This window comes from Ceratotherium simum, chromosome 9 (assembly GCF_057802395.1).
Source record: "Ceratotherium simum simum isolate JZ-2026a chromosome 9, ASM5780239v1, whole genome shotgun sequence".
Taxonomy (NCBI): Eukaryota; Metazoa; Chordata; class Mammalia; order Perissodactyla; family Rhinocerotidae; genus Ceratotherium; species Ceratotherium simum.
In genome coordinates, this window is record NC_141908.1 from 82081811 (window position 1) to 82098747 (window position 16937).

A 16937-nucleotide genomic window follows, 5' to 3' on the forward strand; every position below is an offset into this window, starting at 1 on the left:
TACACAGAAAGCACAAAGAGCAGTTTTTTAACATGACTCTCGGGCTTTCAGAAGTTCCTAACTGGCATTTGTAGAAGGTCCTATTAGCTTGAAAATATATGAGCATATTGGTTTGACTACTGCTGATTTAATAAAAGACTGTAATTTTTACTTAAACCATCCAATTATATGGTAAAAATATTATGCTTTTCTCTCATAATTCAGTCTATTCAGGCCACATCTGGTGTCAAGAAATAGAAACCTATTCAGTCTAAGCTAAAGTAAAAGTGTGATTTATTGTACACATAGTTATACCAAGCAAATCCAAGGAAAAACAGGCACAGCTAGATCTCGTGGGGTTGGTGAGCCTGCCCAGCGCTGAAGACCTCACAGGCAGACCTCTGTGCCCTCTCTAGCTCACCGCCTTCACCACCACTTGGACGCCAACTTACTCATCCATTTTCTCAGTTCAAATGGCTTGGAAGAGCAGGAGAAACTCTGATTGGTTCTCCTTGAGTGAGGTGTGTCTACTCTGGCCCAATCAGTGGCAGCCAAGGTGGTCAGGCCATCTGAGCAAACACGGCCACCTGGGCCCATGCCTCAGGTACAGGCTGTGGGAGGAAGAGGCTCTCTCAGGAGGATGTATGAGCAAGGATGCAATGACTGACAACTCCATTTTAACGTAGTTGGAAAAATAGCAATTGACCCCGAACAATTTATGAGAAAATGCAGTCATAGGTAAACATATCAGTCGATCCAGGTAACAAACGATTAAAAGCTGACTTTTTTGTGTGCTGTCACTGTTATTTAATTGGCTAGCATAATACGATCTAAGACTGAAGTAAATCTTTCAAATTATTCTTCCCTAAGTACAGGCACTCATGGGTCTTTCTATATTTACTACACTACCAAATAATTTCATAGTTGGTCTAATTTGATCTGTTACTGTTCCACAGTTTTGCCTTCAGACTCTGTAAAAGGAAGAAAATGAAAAGATGTAACTATTTCAAAAATACACTAGTAACTTAAGTTTTTATTAGTTTTTCTTCTGCCCCCCTCTTCCTCCGTTTACTGGGTTCCTGTATTCACTGATTCAGTAGTGGGGGTGCAGGGGAGAGGGACTCTCTGAGGGAAGTCAACCACAGGCTGTCAGGAGACATTTTCACAGAACAAAACCACACGCGGGCTTCCTTCTTGCCTTAGTCTGGTCTGTGTGCAGTCTCTCTCGGCTCCTTTGCTTCTCATTCTGAATTCTGTCAGCAGCTATATCGTCAGCCCCATTTCCTCCTCGTCCTGCTTCTACTCCATGCACAGATGCTAATTCCCCATGGTTACCCCACTCCCAAGATGTCCACTTTCATGCTGTGCACTTTCAGAATGGAAGGTGCAATGGATTTGTTCCTTTTATTAGACATTTAAATAAACGTGTGGGTGAATACCCTGATTGGCCAACCACAGAGAAATCTACATCAGCCTTGTTTTCATAAAATATTGTGACAACTCAGTTATATACTTTGAAAATCTGGACTCCGGGATACATCTGTGTCCATTTCCTTACTCACTCATTCTTAGGGAAGATCCGGTTGTCACTGTCATAGGCCTTGTTAGAAAAGCAGGAAGCTAGGTTCTGGGGAGAAGGCATGGGGGTGTGGGAGGAGGGAGAGAGGGTTTGAAAGGAACTGCATCACAGGGACACTTGCCCCTCTTCTGCGCAGTTCTATCTACAGAGTAAGAAAAGACTAGTTAACATTTTGTCTACCACCCACCATCTGCAGGTTCTTGACTGTGTGGCTTTTCAGAGACGGTTTGAGGAATCAGATCTCCAGAATCTACTGCAGTAACTAAAGAATGAAAAGAACAGAGTTTTTAGTATTTAAAGCACATTGGTGTTTGCAGTTATTCTCATTCTCCTCTCTTGTTCCTTCCACTCCAAGTTTTTCTGAATGCCTCACTCTTTTAGGAGCTGTAAGATGATACATCACTTTTTTATGGAGTCTCAACTCATGACAGTGGCTTGTCCATGGCCCCATGGGCAATATGAGCAAGCAGATGTCCAGCCCAACAGCTCAGCGAAGCATCTTGCTACCAACCTCCCCATGAAGGCTTGGTCCCCACAATAAAAATCACTGGGCCTCTTCTCTGTGCTTGCCAGCTCCCTCCCACACGGAGAGCTTCAGGAAAAGAAGCGGTAAAAATGGAAACAGACTAGACGATTATTATTTTTTGGATATATGATTTGTATAGGCAGATTGAGAAAATATATAAGCCTCTACACAAATATTTACAAGTATGATAGTATGTGTGTGTGTGTATATATATATATATAGAGAGAGAGAGAAAACCCCCAGATTTTCCCTGTTCAAGAGAATTCTGACTTGGCCCTCTCACTCACCTTCTGAGGAGGAACCTGATTTGCGTGTCAGCTATTTGGGGCTTTGCAATGAAGAACTGAGAAGAAAGGGAAAGGTGAGAAGGAGGGGACAACACAGAGGCTAGACCTGAGGCAGAGCTGAGGTTAGGGTGTTTGGGGAGGGTTTGAGGGAAGAGTATCATGACATGGAAGTAGTTTCAGTATCTAAAAAATAACCTTTGTTGACTTTTTTTTAATCCCTCCTTCAAGGTGTTTACGAAGTATAAGAAAAGAAACAGAGTTATTTCAAAATTCCTTCGGTTGCTGGACTATGTTCTGACACGGACGGCATCCTTCTTTAAGACTGGACAACGGGAGCCACAACTTTCAGCACGAAAGAGACCGTTTCTAACCCGCCTGACTTACCATCATCTGACATAACTAGATCTTTTTCTTCATCTTGGATTAGATCAGAATACATGCTATCTTTACGTTCTGAAACCAGAATTAAATAAAACATGTTGGGTTTAGAATACAACTAACAACCTGTGAGATGTTCTAAGTCATGGTTTTCAAACTCCGTTGGCCACGACCCACAGTGAAAATGCATTTTATGTTAGTCCAGCGTGTGCACCGTGTGTAGGGCATGAAACAGAGACAAGAAACAACACTTACCCTTTCTTGTCTTTTCTACTTATCTTTTTCTTTCTTCTCTATTCTAGTTCATTGGGGAAAAAACTCCTGTCTCTTTACCCTTTTATTATCAATTTTATTCTAGTTCAAGGAAAAATGCTAGTTATTAAATTGATTTCACGACCCACTAAATTTATTTACAACCTATCTAACCCAAAATATGGAAAGCACTGTAATACACTGTATTTGATTCTAATGCTCATTCAACAAATAGCCCCCAAACAACCTGAAATCAGCCCCATTTTCTCCACTTTATCATCACTAAAGTTCTTTAGGCTGCATAAGATGATGACTTAGCAGAGGGTCTAAGAACCTAAAATTTCAATTAACAACTTAAATCGTTCCTATGCAAAGATTCGGGAATACAGTTTGGCTTCTCTTCCTCCATCCTGGAAAGCTGCCAGTCACTCTTCAGGACAGATCTTAGTCTTCTCTCAGCTCTTTCCCAAGGGCCTCAGGGTCCCCAGTCCTTTCCTTGAGTGTTGCCTGACACCAGTTGGGCCAACTGGAATAACAGTGCTGCACTCAGACACCCAGAGGTGCTGTCTGTCTGCCGGGCCTCTTAAGATCTGTATTCTGGTGGGGCTGAGTTCACCATGCTCCTCTGGACCGTGAGCTGGGCTGCTTGATCATCCTCTAGAGGGCCAACGATTGACCCCATCCAGTTCATGCTTGTCCCGCCACCTACCAGCGGTATTGCTGAGCTCTCAACCAGCCATTCAGCCCAACAACAGCTGGCCACTCCCTACCTCGCCAGTGTCACTCATCCCTTTGGATTCTCTGCTCTAGCACAGCTGCTCAACTTACTGGCTTCTGAATACACTTTAAACTGCCTCAGGTTCACACGTCTGGCCACCCCTTCACCGCGCTGCCTCAGGTTCACACGTCTGGTCACGCCTGCACCGTGCGGCCTCAGGTTCACACGTCTGGCCACCCGTTCACCATGCGGCCTCAGGTTCACACGTCTGGCCACCCCTTCACCATGCTGCCTCAGGTTCACATGTCTGGCCACCCCTTCACCATGCTGCCTCAGGTTCACACGTCTGGTCAACCCTTCACCATGCTGTCTCAGGTTCACACGTCTGGTCACACCTTCACTGTGCTGCCTCAGGTTCACACGTCTGGTCACCCGTTCACCATGCTGCCTTAGGCTCACACGTCTGGTCACCCCTTCACCATGCTGTCTCAGGTTCACATGTCTGGCCACCCCTTCACCGTGCTGCCTTAGGCTCACACATCTGGCCACCCGTTCACCATGCGGCCTCAGGTTCACACGTCTGGCCACCCCTTCACCATGCTGCCTCAGGTTCACATGTCTGGCCACCCCTTCACCATGCTGCCTCAGGTTCACACGTCTGGTCAACCCTTCACCATGCTGTCTCAGGTTCACACGTCTGGTCACACCTTCACTGTGCTGCCTCAGGTTCACACGTCCGGCCATCCCTTCACCCCGCTGCCTCAGGTTCACACGTCTGGTCACCCCTTCACCATGCTGCCTCAAGTTCAAATGTCTGGTCGTGCCTTCACACTTGAAATGCCTCCTCTGCCCACGCTTTTCCCTCTGGTGGGGTACTCGTCACAATCTCTTTTCTGCCCACCCCTCCAGGTGCACACCTCCTTTTCACTAAATTGTATAAGTAATTCCTTCTCATCTTTCTAGACTCAGCTCCCATTTATCTCTTCCTGGAAGTCTTCCTGAAAGACTCCCAGTCCAGCCAGGAGACGGCTATGTGGCCCCATCAAGCCCTGACTCTCTCTGTCAGTAGTGTAGTTTCCACTTGCTTTGATATCTCCCACGCTGGATGGTGAGCACTTTGAGGGCAAGAACAACGCTTCATTTGTCTGTGTCCCCAGCACCTAGCACAGTTTTTGTTTTTATTGTGGTAAAAACATACAGCATGAACTCTACCTTCTTAACAAATGTTTAAGTGTACAGCACTGTATTGTCAACCATATGCACATCATTGTACAGCAGATCTTAAGACCCTTTTCCTCTTGTGTGACTGAACTGGCAGAGTTTCTGAATGAATAAGTGCCCATTTGGTTATCTTCTGCCATCTTCAGTCCCAACTAGATTTCAAGATTGTGTTAAATTTTCTCCTTCATCCCTTACAAGGATCTTTCCTTTCCTTGTGAGTTATCATATGCCTTCTTTCCCGTCTCGCCCTGTTTCGTGGGGTTTTTGAGTTCATTGCGTGTCTTGGCATGTACCTTCCATGTCCTCGCAGCCCCTACCCAGATGTGTGCATGGCCCAGTATCTCTCACAGTGACCAGCACTCAGAAGGTGCTCAATGAACATCTGGTAATTTCCTTCAAAGATTTCAGTAGATTTTTAAATATAATCTTATTTTTGAGTCTAGGATGAGGGTGATGAAAGACTTGACTCCCATTTTTTGCCAACAGGGGATCAAATTCCTTTCTTTGAAATTTAGTGTTGAGCCTTGGATAAAAAGGGCATTGTTTTTCAACTGATATACCTACCACCTGACTCTCTTTGACCTTCCTGGTTGTCATCTGTGGTGGGTACAGCGGTGGGTACATCTTTTAAGGCTAAGTCAGCTTCTAAAAGTCAGGAAATGAAGTATTAAATTAACTGAAAAGATTAGACAAGCCTCATGCATGAATCATCTCAGCGATATGTTAATAAGCAGATATCTCCAAACTCGGCAAAGTTCTGATTATTTTCAGTGCTCTGGTCTTGGAATCTCTGGACCAGTGTTCTGGGCAAGGTCCAATGGTGACAGGGTCAAGGTCAATCAAACATATCGTGCCTTGACCTTAGTTACTACAAACACAGCATAAAATCAGGTCATTTTCTTTCACAAAACCCTCTATAACGCAAGTGTTATGGGAAATTTAGGACTAGCTACCAGTCAGTGGAGTCAAATTTAGAATGATTGCTTCACAGCCCATTATCAGGAGAGGAATTGGCAGCTCCAGTCTGCCAAATGCCGGAACCACACAGAGGGCCTCTAAATTCTGAATAAATAAAAAAGAGTTCGAGTTAAAACCAAGCGCTCACCGGACTCCTGAGCCCACACCCTCTGTCTCCGGCTGCCTCTGCGCTTCTTCTGTTTGGCCCAACTCCTGGTGACCTGACCACCAGCCAGAACTGGGGCTGAATTCCCCAAGCCCACCCTCTGCCCACAGCCTCCTTTCTCTCGGTCTCTCTGCCCCTCCTCCCACTGCTGGCACTTTGACCTCACGACACGCTCTCTGGTCTGGACCAGGGGCAGTCCTCTGTTCCCCACCAGGTTCTTTTTACCAGTTCATCCATTCTGAGAGGCAGCAGCTGTTTCAACTGGTGGAAGCTGTACCATACTGGTTGCTAAATATTTTCAATTTCACCCCGGCCTGGAGATTTTGTTTTATTTCTATTTATTACTTTCCTTTTTTATCCAATCTAGACCCCTGTAGTCCATCACTTCATCGGCTTTCTTGCAATTATCCTCAACTTCTTTGCGTCACCTCCTTCCTTCCCAAATACTAGGTGAAATAACAAAACTGTACTCATTTTCCACCCCCATATTCAATGCCAATGACTAAATCACCGTAGCATCCATTTAAGGCCCCAGTAAAACAAGGACACAAAAACTGAGAAAAATTAAAACTTTTGGGAAATAATTTGATGGGCCAAATAAAGGCATCATGGAGATACTCAGAACTTTGTTGGGATACAGTGTAGCGTTATTTTTTTATTCTAGTTGCAGAGGTGGCGGGACACTGCAGTATTTCAGGGCTTCCTACAAATCATGCATCCAGGTATCCACTCCCGCGCCCAGGCACGGAGCACAGGTGCAGGGAATCACATGACCGCACACCGAAGTCACATAGATTCACGGTCTCTAACTTCCACCGAGCCCTCAGCTCTGAAAAAGATTCTGTGCTTTTCCCGTTGTCCTTCTTTCCTCTTCTCAACAGTCATGTCAAGCCTCCACTTCTTTCCTGTGACCCCACCTTTCCCCGAGTTTTGACCCGTGGGACCTAGTTTTGCTGCCTGCTTTGTTCTGACCCATCCTGCACACCTCCCTGGGTCTGCACCCGTCCCCTCTTCCCTCCTCTGGGCTCAGCAGCAGAGACGCTTCCTGTCTGAGGCTGATCCTGTGCTCTGAGCCTTGTTTTCTGCTGCTGTCTTGAGGATCTTTCTACTCACTCCCCTCCATCTTCACCCTCTCCCTCTCCAGCGGTAGTTAAATGTTAACATCCATCCATCCAGATATCTGTCTGTCCACCTATTTATATTTTTGGATGTGTGAAACACGCACATGGAACAAAATCAAAAGGCACGAGAGACTATGCAGTGAAGAAGTCTTCATTCTCCAGCCACTAAGGTCCTTCCCTTAGGGTCACCATGGTTATCAGCCTCTTCTAATAACTACCTGTTGCTGATGACTCTGTATCTTCCTCTCCAGCCCAGCTCTCTCTCCTGGCCTCCAGAGATATGTGTCCATCACCCACCAGATATTTTCCCTTAGATGCATCTTGAAAATCTGCTCCTTCTCCTATATTCTTTACCTTAACCACAGCTTCCCATTTTCATGACTTAGCACACACAGCAAATCACAAGGACAATAGAGGCAACCAGCCTGAGGACTCCAGCTGCCCCAGACTCAGTCCCTGGGGCCAAGGAGATCAATAGCTCCACACCCAACCCATTTGTGGCCCAGTGTTTGGGAAGTTCTGTCTTAGGGACTGACACCACCAGATGTCCAGATGCCTAAACATTGGGGCATTCTTGACCCCCTTGAGCTCTCTTATCCTCTATCGCAGATTGGTTGAGCTCTGTCAATTTTATGTCTTTCACATATAGCACCTTCTCTGCACCCTCATGGCCACTTCTTGGTTAAGGCAAGACCCTCATCACTTCTCTACCTGCAAGAGAACTGGTCTTACTGCGTCTGGTCTCTCCCTGCAATTCATCCCTCCCATCACCAACAGAGTGAGCATTCTAACATTAGAATCTCCTCCTGTCCCTCCCCTGCCTAAAACCCTCCACTGGTTTTAACAAGGTAAGTAAACTTTGCCCTTTGACCTTTCTCACCTCAAACTTTACTTTCCAGATAAAATGAACTGGCAGTTCTCAGAAAGTTCTTCTTGCTTCTTTGCCTTTGTGTCTGTTGCTCCCTCTGAATGGAACAACCCTCCCATTTATCTCCATCTTAGCCTTCTTTCCTCTCATGAATCGGTTTAGATGTCATCTCCTCCAGAAAGCCCTTCCATCACGTCACAATCCTGATGGGGGCCCTTCCCATTGCCCCACAGCACCCAGCACATTCCGCTGGCCCACGGCACTGAGCACACCAGCTCTATAGCAAGACCGTGGTGCCCGAGGCAAGGGTCTTCCCCTCCCTGGTCTCATTCCTGCCCTCCTGGTTCCACGAAATCACCCTCATCAAAGTCAGGAATGACCTCCAGGTCATACATCCTTTGGATACTTTTCAGGCCTCATTTTATTTGATCCCCCAGCAGCATCTGACAGTGTAGACCAGCCCTCGTTTCTGAAACACTCTCTGCCTTTAGGTCTTCCATGACATCCGATGTTGGGGGGCTTGTCCTGGCTCTCTGACGCCCCTTTCTCCCACCATCTGTCAGCTGCTCCTGTTCTCCTTAACCATCAAAGGCCGAGTTCCTCCAGGCCCTCTCCTCTCACTCTCTCTAGATAACCTCCATCATGCTCATGGTTCATGTCTATTATGAGGCAACAACTCCCAATTTGATGACTGCAGTCTAGATCTTTCCAAGCTCCAGAGAGCATGCAGTTCTCTATCTGTTATTTCCACTGTGGATATCCCATAGATATTTCAGAATCAAATATAGGAACCTAACTCATCTTTCCTCTACTCTGGCATCATGCCCTTCCTCTCTCTTCCACCCAGCGCATGCACACACACACACACACACACCCCCCCACACCCACCCACACACTCTATCTCTTTCTCAAATAATGTTCTTTTACCATTTTTCCCCTATCAGTAAACCCACCCTGTTGCTCAACCAGAAGAAGGCTGAGTCCTCTGGGACTCCTCAGAGCCAATCTGCCATCAAGTCTTGATAATCCACCCCTAAATGTCTCACAGCTCTACTGCCTCTGCCTCAGCTGTGATCATCTCCTCTTTGGGTCACTGCGCTGCCCTCCTAACATCAGTCTTTCACAAACAGTCCAGCCTTGTTCCAATCTGCTTTCCAGACTAATCACAGACCTGCTTTGCTGTCCCTGGATAGGGACTTGTGAACAGGTGCCTGTCGATCTGGAAGGAAGCCTTTGGAAGCTCTTACATCTGCTCCTCAGGGGCCGCCCAGCTTCCTCTCTTTAGGCTTTGGCCACACAAGCTTTTTGGCAGGTTTTCAAACAAGGTGATATACGTTTTCCTGCCTCAGGTTCCTTCCTTACATCTTTGGGCATGAGCTCCCACGGCACAGCACCCTGTTCTCTCACCCTAAGACTCACCACAAATGCAGTCATTTGTGTAATTTATGACCCCCGATAGACCGTTAGGTTCCAAAGGGGCAGGGACGGGTCTATCTTGTTCACCCTATATTTCTAGCCCCAAGCACTGGCTTACAGTTAGTGCTCCTTGAACTTAGTGGGAGGAGGGACTGTTGGGCTCTCGAAAGGCACTTGATTAAAGCTCTTTACATAAATGAATTTATTTATTTCCATGTTTCTATTTCCAGACGTAAGATGAGATTTTCTTTAAGACAAAAGGAAGCAAGAAAGTTGATAGCACTTCTTGTGAGTTTATGATTAGAGAAAATGTCAATGAGAAAAATAAGCTTATTGAAATTTATTATTATTTTTCAAGTTATCTAACAGTAAATAAGACAAAAAATAACAAATGTTGGAGATGATGTGGAGAAAAGAGAACCCTCATACGTGCTGGTGGGAATGCAATCTGGTGCAGCCACTACGGCAAACAGTGTAGAGATTTCTCAAAAAATTAAAAATAAAAATACCATATGATCCAACCATCCCACTACTGGGTATTTATCCAAAGAGCTTGAAATCCACTATTCAAAGGGATTTATGCACCCCTATGTTAATTGCAGCATTATTCACAATAGCCAAGAAGTGGAAGCAACCCAAATGTCCCTTGACTGATGAATGGATAAGGAAGATGTGGTATATATATACAATGGAATACCATTCAACCATTAAAAAAGACAAAATCGTCCCATTTGCAACAACATGGACGGAGCTTGAGGGTATTATGTTAAGCGAAATAAGCCAGACAGAGAAAGACAAACACCGTATGATTTCATTCATATGTTGAAGATAAACAAACACATGGATAAAGGGAACAGATTAGTGGTTACCAGAGGGGAAGGGGGTTGAGGGATGGGCAAAAGGGGTAAAGGGGCACATATGTACGGTGACGGATAAAAATTAGACTATTGGTGGTGAGCACAATGCAGTCTATACAGAAACTGATAAATAATAATGTACACCTAACATTACACAAAGTTATAAACCATTATGACCTCGATAAAATAATTGAAAAAAAAATAAACTTATCTAACAGTAAATGTAGTGTTGTGGGTTGAATTGTGTTCCCAAAAAGATATGTTGAAGTCCTAATCCCCTGGCAGATATAATCAAGTTAAGATGGGGTCATACTGGATTGGGGGGACCCTAAATGCAATGAGTGGTGCCTTCATAAGGAGAGAGATTTGGAAACATAGACACACACAGAGGGAAGACAGGCAGAGACTGGGGTGATGTAGCTACCAGCCAAGAACGACAAGCTCTGGTGCTAGAAGCTGGAAGAGGCAAGAAAGGATTCGTCCCTGAGTGTTCAGAGGGAGCACGCCCTGCCGACACCTGGACTTAGGTCTTCCAGTCTCCAGGACCAGGAGAGAATAAGTTTCTGCTGCTTCAAGCCATCCAGTTTGTGGTAATTTGTTACGGCAGCCTAGGAAACTAATACATATGATATACACAAAACGTATACGGTCATGGTGTTTTCAAGATGTGATTTCTTTGGTGTTCTTACGAGATGTTTTATTCCAAAGGACACATTGAACTTAGCAGTTTATTTTGTTAATAATTTAGTTTAAAAGTAATAAAATATGGATTATAGTTATTTATATTAAATAGTGATTCAGTTTTAACAAATATGTTAATACTCTTTTAATAGCTGCCCCCCCGCAAAATCACATCTAAAAGATTACCTGATTGATACGGCTGAAAATTTATCAAATCTCCAAGCGCAACAAGTTTCTCCTGTTGAAAAATGTTATAATCAGAGAATTAAATGACCACCATTACTAACTTAATCATTTTTAATAGAAATGCATTTTGATTCTTGATTTTTAAGCAACTAACAAATATTTTTAACATACTAGAAACTATATAACCAAAGGAGTAGTGTTCTTCTGCTGATTTCTTCAAACTTTTATCGTCTCCTTATCATTTTTAGGACTAAGATACAAACCGAACCCACAGAAAACCAGTGCATGCCTTGGCCCAGGGGAATCAGTTCAAGGTCATTATCAAAGTCAGTTCCCTTGTGTCTGTTCTGACGTTACCTGGATCAGATCACTTGTCATTCTGGTCATTATTCGCTCATTTATTTCAATATCTTTGAGATCTGTAAGAACCTCCCAAGTTCCATTCTCGAACTTCACAGGCATAGAGAAGACGATCCCTTCGGGAACACCAAACTGGCCTGCAGGGAGCGAGCAGAAGCATCAGAACAGCAAACCCTCCTATGAAGCGCTGTAGGAAGGACAGGTGTGGTGCGTGACTCAGTGATAGGCGGACTGCATTTCTGGGGGGTCCTCCCAGGGAGGACTGAACACGTCCTCCAGGGTATTGCTCGGGCACCTCTCCGAGTTCTGACTCACCTTCTGTGTTTCTCTCAGAAGGAAGAACCACGTTCCCTCTTCACCCCTCTGATCCCACCAGGGTCAGACCCCTGCCTCCGCCTCCCTTCTCCTCCACCTTGTCTGATCCCTTCTGTCTGCATTCCAGGCTTCTCCTGGTCCCTTCCCGAGGGAACCCACAAGCCCAAGGCATCTGTCCGGCCTGGCCTTTGCTCTTTAGCCTACACTGCGGCCCTCACGGAGCTGAGGGACGAGGACGGACTGGCAGGGACAGGAGGGGGCAGGAGGGCTGGGGATTTCAGTTCCCAGTCCGGGGTTTGGAGGTGCTCCAGACAAGAAGATGGACAAGGCTTCTTACCAGCCGAGCGACATCTAGATACAAGGGCCCCCACTGGGTGCCTCAATCAAATAAGAAAATGATTCTTGCCATTCCTGTCATCACAAATGTTGTCCCCAGGGCCAAAACAGAGGAGAGTCAAGCAGCCAGGATCTAACAGACTCTTCCTCAGAGGGCGCACGGGCCCCTATCAGCTCTCTGTTTTCTCTGAGAAGAGCCAGTCATGCGGGTAGGCAGACAACACGTGAGGGTTTACTACGTGGTACGGCTTCAGGTCGCATCGGTCACTCCCAAGACTGTGCCACTTATTGATGAATTCCTATAGAGATTAATTAAACTTTCTACAAATAAAGATAAGGTTTAAAATGCCTATTTCACTGAAAAGGTAACATACTGATTTGAATTCACATTATGGGGATGTTCACGCACCTTATCTTCAACCGAACAAGATTCACTGAGTGTCTGGCCATGAAGGAGCAGCAGGAAGACCCAGCCCCGCCCTGCCCTCAGGGTCCACAAGCTAATGGAGGGGACATGCAGCTAACTGCACCCCTGCACAGGCAGCCAGTGCCCTGCTCCCTGATGGAGGAATAGGAGCTGTGTGAGTACGAGGAGAGACAGGTCACTGCCGACCTCGGGGTCTGGGAGATTTCCTGGAGCTGCCCCATGGTCACTGGAACTAATAACACAAGGAATACAGGAGGTGGGTCAGACTGGGGCAGGGAGACAGTGAGCCCAGCTTGTGTACACTGGTTTGAAGTGACAGCAGGACATCCGTGTGCCAATGTTTCGCAGGCCAGATCTGGCAGAGAGGCCCAGGCCAAAGGGTTGGGAGCGAAGGTTGGGAGCGAGGCTTGCACAGGGAGAAGGTAAAGCATGAGGGAAGAGAAGCTTCAGACACAACCTATGGAACACAGACCAGCAGCTATTCTTTCTTTCCTGTGTTTCAAAAATGGCACAAGTCCTCTGAATGGTTTTTAGCAGATTAAAACAGTCAGGCTGTAAAAACGCATACACAGTATGTGTGAACGGAAAGCCAGCCGCCACATTCCTGCTGCTGCCTGGAGCCCTATTATCTGGGTCCTGATGTGCCCCCGTGTCTCTGCCCCGTGGCTCCTGTGCCCAGATGTTCCTCCCACACCTGTCTGCCAGGTAAACGCTACTCAGATTTGAAGGCTTCCCGGAGTGTCACCTCCTCTATGAAGCCTGCCCTGATTCTTCCGGCTGCCCACCTAAAATTGACCTTGCTTTCCCTTCCTCAGCTGGGATACAGTGAGAAAAAGTTACCGGAACTATTTTGTTTATGTATCTGGTTCTCCTTTACTCTGCCGAAGGCAAAGGCCAGGTCTAATCCCCATGTGTGATCCCATGCGTTCACTCAAAATATTGTTGAACTTCTGAATGGATAACTGAATGAATGCATGAGTGAATGAATGATTACGGAACTGTGAAAATCCAAACAGCCTACAGACCATGTTGAGAGGTAGCAGGTGGGGACACAGAAGCACGAGCACATGGCATACACACATGGAGGTTTTTAAATATTACGAGAGGAACACCCAGATTTACCTTCACTCAATACTCCTAGAGACACGATCTCCCCGGGCGGAGAGCCGTGGTACCAGTATTTTAGCATCGTGGCTATGCTATGTGCAGCTAAGATGGCTCCAAATTGCTCTCCTGTGGCCGTCAGCTTTTTCAGAGTCGCCACAAATTCTCCGTTTACCCACTCACTACAAGGACAGGAAGACACAGTTTTACAAGGGAGGAAGGAATGGAAAGGAAAAAGAGTGGTCCCTGGGTCGGTGGATCCAAGCACCAGAAATCCCCTCCACAAAGCAGAAGGGGACTCCCTGAGCCCCATCTTCCAGCTTCCTCAGTCCCACAAAGAGCCAACTGAAAAGTAACGAAACAGCAGACAGGAGTCCCAAAGTTCCAAACTAAAAACAGGATGATGTTGGGGCCGCCCGGTGGCGCAGTGGGTAAGTGCGCGTGCTCCGCTATGGCAGCCCGGGGTTCGCAGGCCCGGATCCCGGGCACACACCGACGCACCGCTTGTTAAGCCATGCTGTGGCGGTGTCCCATATAAAGTAGAGGAAGACGGGCACAGATGTTAGCCCAGGGCCAGTCTTCCTCAGCAAAACAAAACAAAACAAAACAAACATGATGATGTACACGTGGAACACGGAGCAGCGGTCACAGGCTGCGAGGACGGGGACCTTCATCACAAAGAATCTATGTTGACGTCATCTCGGAACCAGTGGTGTCCTTCATTTAAGAAAATAATATCATAAAACGTTGAACGAGTCACATTGAGAACTTGGGAAATGATCAAGTTTTTATCATCAGAAGTTTAGACTTGGGACAGTCCCCCTGGACACAGCGCTAACTGGCTGCCCTCTGAGCCAGCACCATGGCTCCAGGACAGCCCGGCCCCACCAGGCGGTGGACACAGAGGGGCCACACTCCACAAGGGGGAACCAGGGACACACAATCTCCAGGCACGGATGAAGTTCCTGAGGTCTGAGCAAGGGCAGAAAGGGAAGGGGCAACGGGAAGAAACGCTAAAACCGGGGAAGTGCTGCCAAGTTTAGAAACAAGCCTCAAAGGCGCTCCTCCCCTCCTCCTCTGCCCCCGCAGATCGGTGGTGTGGATGGCTGGCACAGTTCTGAGCCCTTTGCTGTATAATCCATTTAATCTTCCCAACCACCCAATAAGGCCTATACTGCTACCATTTCCACTCTGCAGATGAAAAAGCTGCGACACAGAGAGGTCAAGTAACTTCTCTAAAGTCACACAGCCGGTAAGTGGCTCCGTGAGAATTCCAACCCAGGTGGCTTGGTTCTGAAGACTGTGCTCCTCTCCACTCCGATTCTGCCCCTCCTGGGACAGAACACCCAGCACAGCCTGGGCTGCTCACCATCGTAACTCCTTATTCTCAAAAACGTTTCAACTAATTTCAACTTGGCCACTTATCTCTGTCTCCACATTACATAAGATTTGCCCTATGTATGCTTGCATTAGGGATAACTTTAATGGAACAGGTGAGCCACTTTAAGGATAATCTGAACATAAAGATTCATAATTTCAAAACCAAATCAACTGGGGCGGGGACTGTATAGCCAAAATTCTATGGAATTTTCTGTTTCTTCAATAGAGACATAAACAAAGATGAGTATGAACAACAAGTTATTTTTGTACAAAGATTTCTAAGATCATTTAAAAGATTATAACAACAATTAGACATCTATTCAACATTGTTAGTATACTTCACCTAAAAATGTACTGTACCTATCAAAAATCAAGCTTAAGACAGGGCGTGAATAGTGCGGAGGGCCCCAAATGGCACTCTCATGTCTGTAAACCTTGGCTTTTCTCAGATCAACGTAGTTATTTCCACTAATATTCCCCCAAATGATCACGTCTTTGATGGCTGTGAAGAAAAGAAATAAGAATTAGCATAATAAGGAAGGTTAATATAAAAGATCGCTGCAGCCTGCTTCCTGTGAGTGTTTGATTTAGGGTCAGTCCTGTTGCTATAAACCAGGTCTAAGTTTATGCCGTAAAAACGTGCCCACGATGCGGACCGTCTCCTTACTTGTCAGGGCTGGTCCCCAATAATGCTCCACGAGTGGTGTGGGCACGTGAGGGAAGCGAGGAACACTGAACGCTCCTGAAACTGCGGCGACAATGACACCACCGTGCTGGCCCTACGGCCATCGCTCTGCCTGCCATGAAGATGGGTTTGATTTGCTTTGATTCTGACAAGGAGCCTTGACTCTAGACTGGAATAGAAATCCGGGCAAATCACATAGTTCCCGGGTGGGTTTCGTTTCCTGCAGAATGAGGGTGTTGTAACAAGAGGACCCTGAGGAACGTCTTCACAAACAGTTACTGAACCAGCTTGGGTACGTGGGGCACTTACAGGCTTAGGAGGAAACAGACCAGCCTGGTCCTCGAAACACTCTGGGGCAGAGGGGGTTGGGGGGAAACAGCCACTGTGCAAAGTGACACCTATCTCAAAGAAAACATAGGGTGGGCTTCGAGAGAAACAGGGACTGGTATTTAATATGATTTTATCCTTGTGGATTTTCTAGCAATATTGTGAAAATAAGTAATTTTATTGATTCATTTATTAACTTATTTGCTTAAAAACTTAACTCCCTTATAAGGCCACACTACTTCCTATTGTGAAGATTAAAATCTTTCCTGTTGTCCTTTATGAGGTGAGATGGCTGTTGGCTTCAAGTAACAGAATATCCTACTGACTCGGCTTAAGTAGAAGGAATTTACTTTTCTCAGGTAACAGCAAGTCAAGGCAGGCAGTGACACTGGTGCTTGCCAGCAGCTCAAAGGCAGTAGTTTCTTTGCCTTCCCCTCATGGTCCTAAAACAGCTGCAGCAGCTCCAAGTATCACACTCTCACACAGTTATGTTAAAAGGCAGGCAGTAGGGAAAAGAATGGGACAAAGCTTCCTCTTTTGCCTTTTCTCTTTTCAGGGAGTGAAATCGGCCACTCTCAGCTGCAAGAGAAGCTGAGAACATGAGTGTCTTTTTGAATTCTATAGTGAGAGACAGGCTAGGGGGAGAAGACAGTGGGAAATGGTTCTTAGGTGGTCAACTATCAGTGTATACCACCCTCCTGAGATTCTCTCTCATCAAAATGACTCATGAAGTAGGAACAGCTGATGCTCCCTCCATCACCCAACCCCCTGATAGCCATGATGTGCACGTGGGCCGTCTGTTAGCTGCATG

General features: G+C 46.2%; 1 protein-coding gene across 3 annotated transcripts in view; it reads right to left on the reverse strand.

The window, feature by feature from the left end:
- Positions 1 to 256: 256 nt before the first annotated feature.
- Positions 257 to 16937, reverse strand: part of MDH1B (malate dehydrogenase 1B) — a 30101-nt gene continuing 13420 nt past the window's right edge. For 2 of the 3 annotated variants that reach the window (XM_014784627.2, XM_087435707.1), the window contains exons 6-13: positions 15475 to 15616; positions 13753 to 13916; positions 11550 to 11689; positions 11193 to 11244; positions 5505 to 5585; positions 2756 to 2824; positions 1746 to 1820; positions 257 to 950 (exon numbers count right to left, since the gene is read on the reverse strand). In XM_014784627.2, the coding sequence (XP_014640113.2) occupies positions 922 to 950; positions 1746 to 1820; positions 2756 to 2824; positions 5505 to 5585; positions 11193 to 11244; positions 11550 to 11689; positions 13753 to 13916; positions 15475 to 15616 (752 nt within the window). In that variant the 3' untranslated portion in view covers positions 257 to 921. The remainder of the gene's footprint in view (positions 951 to 1745; positions 1821 to 2755; positions 2825 to 5504; positions 5586 to 11192; positions 11245 to 11549; positions 11690 to 13752; positions 13917 to 15474; positions 15617 to 16937) is intronic. The other variant, XM_087435708.1, reaches the window with a different exon arrangement.